This window comes from Frieseomelitta varia, unplaced genomic scaffold, assembly GCF_011392965.1.
Source record: "Frieseomelitta varia isolate USP_RPSP 00005682 unplaced genomic scaffold, Fvar_1.2 scaffold_1022, whole genome shotgun sequence".
Taxonomy (NCBI): Eukaryota; Metazoa; Arthropoda; class Insecta; order Hymenoptera; family Apidae; genus Frieseomelitta; species Frieseomelitta varia.
This window is the reverse complement of record NW_025108665.1, coordinates 5,471-12,318: the sequence shown is the minus strand read 5'-3', so window position 1 is coordinate 12,318 and position 6,848 is coordinate 5,471. Positions and strand designations below refer to the sequence as shown.

Here is a 6,848-nt window from a genome sequence, read left to right as displayed (position 1 = left end):
TCCACGTCTAAATTTATTTTTTTATTTTCTACTTCGAATTTATAATCGAACAGCCACACTTTTGAACAGTTCGAACAGTAGTTGATAAATTAAATAAATAGATGACAAATGAAAGAAAGCAATATTTGCAACACCACTGTCTATCCCTATTTCCCGATTTCTGGATTTGCCCGACGTATAAATCAGCAATACATCAATAACGCGTTACAAATTAAACGTTAAACCACAGAGATCTTCCCCAAAATTTCTCTCTCTCTCTCTCTCTAACAACCCTCTGGGTTATTTACTCTCAACCAACCATCATCCACCACGTCCACCGTTCCCACCAACCGATCCAGACTCCAATCAAAACACGTTGTCAGTTTGAAATCCGCGGTCGGATCGTGAGACTGACGCCGATCCGCGGTGTAGCGATTCATGAGCTCTAGAGTTTGCTCGTCAGCCTCGACTCCATGGAAGAAGAAGAAGAAGAAGGAGGAGGAGGAGGAGGAGGAATATCGCGAGAGTATCCGAAAGAAAGACGAAGACTCCAATATCTATCTACATATTGCCGTATCAAACCAACGAGAGAAAGAGAAAAAGAGACAGAGAGAGAGAGAGAAACAGAACCAGTATCGGGGCGAGCGGGTAGGAAAATGCATGCTGCTGGAGAACTGTGTAAGTAGAGGGGAATATTTCACTGCGGAGAAGGATAGACTCCGAGAGAGGGAGAAAGAATCTTTTCGTTGCGAGAGAGTATGTGTCGAGTGAAAGGGGAACGCAGAGGGTGAACATTTGAGGAACCACTGTGTGCAAGTGCAAGTGAGATGAAAACCGTAGAGGAGAGGGTTTTGTTAGAGAGAAAGAGAGAGAAGAGGGTTTTGTTAAAGGAAGAGAGAGAGAGAGAGAAAGAGAGGGAGGAGAGAGAAAGAGAGAGAGAGAAGGAGGGGAGGGTCGGTCGGAGGGGAGGAAAGGCAGCTGCAAGCAGCAGTCGGTGCAAGGGAGAGATGGTGCGAGGGTAGAGGAAGACGGGAGCAGTGTCATGGAGGCAGGTCTGCCTGCTGGCTGTCCGTCGACCTGCTCCCTTGCGTTACCTGACAGCGCGCTCTCGCCAGTGTATCGAAAGCCGCGTTCACCGATGGATCGACTCGCGATCCTCTCGTGAGCTCGTCACGCTCGCCACGCTCTCGGATCGTCGTGCTCTCTTTTTCTTGGTTTTTTTTCTTCTCTCTCTCTCCCTCTCTCCCTCTTTCTCTCTCTCTCTCTTTTTTTTTTCTTTTTCACGAAAGAACGGACGACCACAGTTCGTCTTTTTCATCGGGAGAGAGACTTCGCTTCGCGTCGAGTCGAGTCGAGTCGAGTCGAGTCGAGTCGAGTCGAATTGAAAAACGGAAGCTGCGTATGCCGTGTGTCTCTGGTCGCGGGGAGAAGAATCACGGAGAGTGGGTGAACACGGAGGAGCATATAGAGGGCAATACAGAGAGGGAGAGAGGCGGTCGGAGAAAGACAGACAGACAGGGAGAGAGAAAGAGGGAGGAAAGTGACACGTTGCGATACGATCGATCCAACGACCAAGTTATACGTGCGTTTTAAACGAACACGCTCCGAAAACACGATCGGGACACAATGTGCTCGTGACACAAGAGCGGCTCGCTTCCCTCAGGAGTCTCGCTCACGGAGCACGCTCTGTGTGACCGTTTCGACTCGCATTTCTTCTTTCCTTCTCCTTCTTTCCTTCATTAAATTCATTCAATTGAAAACTGCGAGTTTTCATTTTCGTTCGTCTGGTGACACTGGTGAGTAGCAAAGAACACTTGGGACTATATATATATTATATATATACGTTCGAAGTAGAAGAAGGAGAAACGAAGAACGTACCAGACAGAAGCAGTGAAAGATACCGGCCCGGAGGAGGAAACGGATAAAACGTGGGCGTTGAGTGATTGTTGTCGGTGCTAGTTTCCATTGGGAGTCATGAGAGATACCAGCAATATGATGGAGGACTCCTTGTCCGAGGTATGTAATAGCTGATAAATCGGTCTTGTTTCGTTTCTGTATTACCTCGTGTATACACGCACTGTGGTCCTGAATTCGTGGTACCATTGGAATCGGAGAGACTCGACAAGTCAAAATAAAGAGAAGAACGAATTTCAATCGAACGAATTTCACGTTCAAAAAAAAGTCGAGTTAAGTATACGTGAATTCCTCTAATCTCGACTAGAAAGGAGTCGAAAGTTGATGACAGAAGATGATTCTGAAAAAAATGTGCGAAAACAAGCCGAAAATAATATGAAATGACGATCCTTCTTTTAGGATCTCGTTTTGGAGGAAATCGAACTTGAAACATTGTCGAATATGCACGTGTCAAATTAACTCCAGATTGAACCAAACTTTAATTGAAAAATCTTTATTCTATATTCTCGTATCGAGAGTAATTTTCCGCCAATTATTTACTTTGAATACTTTGTTAGTTCACTTAAAGATCAACGTAATTCCGTTATTCCTAATTTTCTTTTCATTTTGACTGTATTTCTAAAGAAGAATTTGCGAGCTCAATTTCCAACGTAATATCCGTCATATGAAATCCTTCAATTATACCACAAACACAGACCACAGTGGTTACATTTTCTTGGCTATTTTAATTATCACGAAGATTCGATTTGACATTTGATCGATTTTTATCTCATGATCCGTATACGGGCCACTAAATGTTTTTTCTTTCATCGAAGTGAAAAGATCGAGCAGAGGCAATATCTTTTTATTTAAGCTACGTGTTATGATCGAGAAGAGACGCTGGATGTAAAATAAGAGGTGAAATGATCAAAGATCGCGAGAATGTGTGTAGACGTAACGCGACGATTTAGAAACACCTTGTGCACCGTGTAGTGTCCCGTTTATGGGGTCCCGGAAAGGAAACGCGTTCCAGCTCGGTCTGTACACTTCAGAATTTCATTTGCACCGGTGCTTCTACTTTATCCGGAGTTTAATGCCGCGCTGTGCAAACACGGAGAATGCTTATTTGCATTTTACACGAAAATTCGAAGCATCTTCTTTTTACTCGTGTCTCTGTACGGCGATTTGTGGCCTGTACGAAATTTTGTCGACGTTTCTTCGATTGTTTTTTTTTTTTTTTTTTTTTTTCTCCGAGCGGACAGCACGAAGGATGAGAACTCCTTGAATAATTGAAATTTAATTCTGACGTGACTCTTGAATCTTTTACATCTCAATCTTGCTCTTCACTGAATTTCAACAAACGATTCTTTCACGTTCTCGCCGGATTCGAAATTTGTACGATTTATAAAAGTCGTCCCAAAGAATAACAAAGAGCAATCTTTTTACACCGTCGTAAAAAACGGAGTATATTTTATTTTAAAAGATATTTTAGAAAACAATACGGTTAGATAGGTATAATAATTTAATAGAACTTCGATTATTGGAACTAATTGGAATAGAATAGAAATTGGATAGAATATTTTACTAGTGCTAAATTTACTGCATTTTCTCTCTGTTAACATTTTGTTTCAACCGATAATTCTGTCCATTTCGTGTGCGTTTCTGTCCACTGAAATTTTCCATAAATTCTTCATTTATTGCCATCGTGCAAATAAATTTGTTAACAATGTCGTTAATAAATCAAATTTCAAGAACAGAATCCGCCTCAGATATTATCGTGCATTTACACACACCTCTGAAATTCATAAAAATCCGCATTTTCGCGACAAATTGCAGCGTATTTGTCTATGAGTTGCTATCGTGCTATGAGTTAATCGCGTTACTCGAAATTTGATTTAATATCGCGTTGCACAGCGTCGCATGAAATTTCCTATGTACGCGCGGGATCATGAATCCAGTGCCATTATCGGTTATGTTCTCTCGTGTCTCTTCTTCACCGTACGTATGTAAATTTGCATTCGTTTTATGTTCAGACACTCGTTCCCGTTTTCTATAGCTTCCCTTATATGCGCATTTTATTGGACTCTTTCTCGCCCGTCCTTTTACCCAAGGGAATAGAATTTGCTCTCAATGTTCTCGGCTTCTACTTTATCGAAGATGGAACAAATTTTCTCTTAGCCAGATTGCTGGATATACAATGGCTCGCAAACGTATTTAATTCCAATTTCTTTCTTTCGCAAACTTATTACGTGTGTTATACGAGACAATTTGAAGTTTTATTAACGTTACAATGAGTGGATACTTATGGGACACGTAATTGAATACGTAAGAATGTTCGCAAGACGCAAAAACATGTAAAATATTTATCGCGTGTCACTTGTTGTCATATTTAATAAGTGAAATGAATTTCAATTGTATAAATATGAATTTAAATACGTGAAATACGACTATTGTTATATTGAAGATTAAAATGAAAATATAGTACGTATATTATGTTTCATATTTTCCCTGTCCTCTTACACTTATCTTTAAAATTTTCAGAACGTTGTTCATCGTAATGTTATTACAGTGTTTTGTAGAAAAGTTCCAACAATGCTTTGTTCAAAACGGTGTTAATTAACGTTTGACTTTAATTAGATTCCACATGTTGACTGAGATCTTTAGTCGATCATTGTTGATAACTTTTTAGGTTCATCTTTCATGTCTGTATTTTCTCATCTAAATTTCATATATCAAAGCATTACAAGTAATTTTGACTTCATCGTCGCTTGTTAAACTCTGAATGAGTCTACACGTTTGTAGAAAAATATTGCATTAATCAAAAAAATGACATAAAAAATTAGAAAATCACAAAAACACGTACATTTCAAAAGACACGCGTCCCTCTTTTGCTTTGCAAAAATGGTGTACCGTTAATTTCTTTCAACTTGTTCCGGTCGTTGAAAAAAAAAAAAAAAAAAAAAAAAAAAAAAGAAAAGAAAAGAAAGCAAGCGTGTTTGAGAAGCGACGTTATTTAAAGCTTGCGACTAATTAAAAAGTTCAACCTCGCGGCGGCGACTTCCTTGCAGCGAAGCTTGCCACGCGAGAGAGCTCCGGATCAATTAAAAAAACTTCTAACGTTGCAGTAAACAGCTTTCCTTTTCCTTCGTGAAAATCCGCTGCTAAAAACGCTGGGCGTTTTCAGAGGGGAAAAAAAAAAAAAAAAACGTTTCTACACGACAGCGAGTAACTTTCGTCTTTTTCCACAAAGCCCTTCCTTTCGTAGTGAATCACAATGTAACGTTCTTGTCTCTCGTGGAACATCCTGCGGAACGTTTACAATCGTTTCCATTGAAAAGTAACCAAACGATTCTCGCACGAGTAACAATCGAAGAGTGTCGAAAGACGAAGCCGAATCGAAGGAAAATCTAGGATCGAGTTGGAATTAACCCATTAACAGCCAACATTGTGTAAAAGCAACGTTCTTTATTGTTGAATTGTTACGAGTTGCAAGAATTACGAAATTCCAGGAATTTGTTTGATTATAAATAGACTGCGGAGGATTTTCATGGATTTATGGTGACGCATTATTGATCTAGAGAACGTAAAAATACAAAAATGTATAATATATTCAGAGCATTCAGCGCAAGACGCGTACCATCCATTTTTGGAAAATGTATTCGGTCTAGATTATTGCTACTTGATGGTTATTGAGTTAAGCAACTCAGCGAGAGTGTTGTTAAAAAGTTAACCTATCGTACGGACGCGTGGTAAAACGATAGTTTAGTTTTCTATCTCGAAACACGTTCGCCTGAAAGTAATTTGTCAATGCTCACGTTGCTGCTCCCTGACGACACAAGAAATAATTTGTTCCCTCTACCGTTTCGCTCGAGTCATTATTCATGAGCACTCGACGAACATGCGAATAATGCAGCGGTGTGCAAACAGAGAGAGAGAAAGAGAAAGAACGGAGCCTTTAGACGACGACAGGAAGTATTTCGCCAAATAAGGTGCACTTTAAAACACCAACTCGAGCTTCTCTATTTTCGCGTACGGGGAAATTTGTTGGAGATCGATGGATCGTCTCTTCTCGCTAGAAATTGATCGTGAGCTACGGATTTCCATGCATCTATGCGGCGCGAATATAAAATTCAAAGATGTAAGAACGTACACATGTATCATCTTGTATGAGAAAATGTATGAAATATCGGACGATGCATTTAAATTAATTCTGATAATGTCATTATTTATTAGAATATTTAATTTTTAATATTTTACTACATATTTAAATATAATTTATGTTTCTGAGAGATTGCAACACTTTGTTGTTCATGCTTTCCAAATACTTTTATACGAGTGAATTGATTTAATAGTTGTATGATTTATAAGTTTATTAGATTATTGCATACGAAATGTCTTTTCAAATATATGCACGTAGTTTTATCTGCACGAAGTATTTTTAAAGTTATTACCACGTGATTCATTGCAGTTTATCAACGACTAATTAATTTTCTCATTTGAAAATTAAACACATTATTATCAAGCTGATACACAGCTCCCTTTCAATAATTTCGATCTTTTAATGTTAAATTTGCGTCTCCAGTAATTTTCATTTTCCTCTGTCAAAATTTCAACTCGTACAGAACATATTTTTATCGCAAATCTTCTTAATTTTCGGCTGATCATTAGCAATTTATTTTCAATCAAATATTAATTCTAATATCATCAAATTCTGTCCTTCAACACCGTGATATCCAAGAGTTCAATTTCTCTGCTGTATTCTTCTCCACGAGTGAATTTAATGAAACAAGGAAACAAGAATAAAATATTATCACGATATTGTCCTTGATTCAACATGATCGTTCCATCATCCAACGAATTCACTTCCATTTACAAAAATCTCAATTTCCGCTACGTAAATACGTGTGATTTTATTGATAAAACTCCGATCGATCGAGGTGTTAATCAAGTTCTTCAATAGCTTCTAATTGGAGAGA

The 6,848-nt window shown here is 38.7% G+C and overlaps 1 protein-coding gene across 2 annotated transcripts; it reads left to right on the top strand.

Moving 5' to 3' along the window:
• Window positions 1-922: 922 nt before the first annotated feature.
• LOC122539183 lies at window positions 923-4,366 on the top strand. Of its 2 annotated transcripts, XR_006308999.1 has the most exons (3): window positions 930-1,775; window positions 1,834-1,995; window positions 3,929-4,355. XR_006308999.1 is itself a non-coding variant. In XM_043673882.1 (2 exons), exons 1-2 carry the CDS (start codon window positions 1,954-1,956, stop codon window positions 4,164-4,166), a joined length of 303 nt encoding a protein of 100 aa, XP_043529817.1. In that variant the 5' UTR covers window positions 923-1,953; the 3' UTR covers window positions 4,167-4,366. The 2 variants fall into 2 exon arrangements, 1 of the variants encoding a protein (XP_043529817.1); XM_043673882.1 differs by having other exon boundaries at window positions 923-1,995; window positions 3,906-4,366.
• The last annotated feature ends 2,482 nt before the right edge of the window (window positions 4,367-6,848 follow it).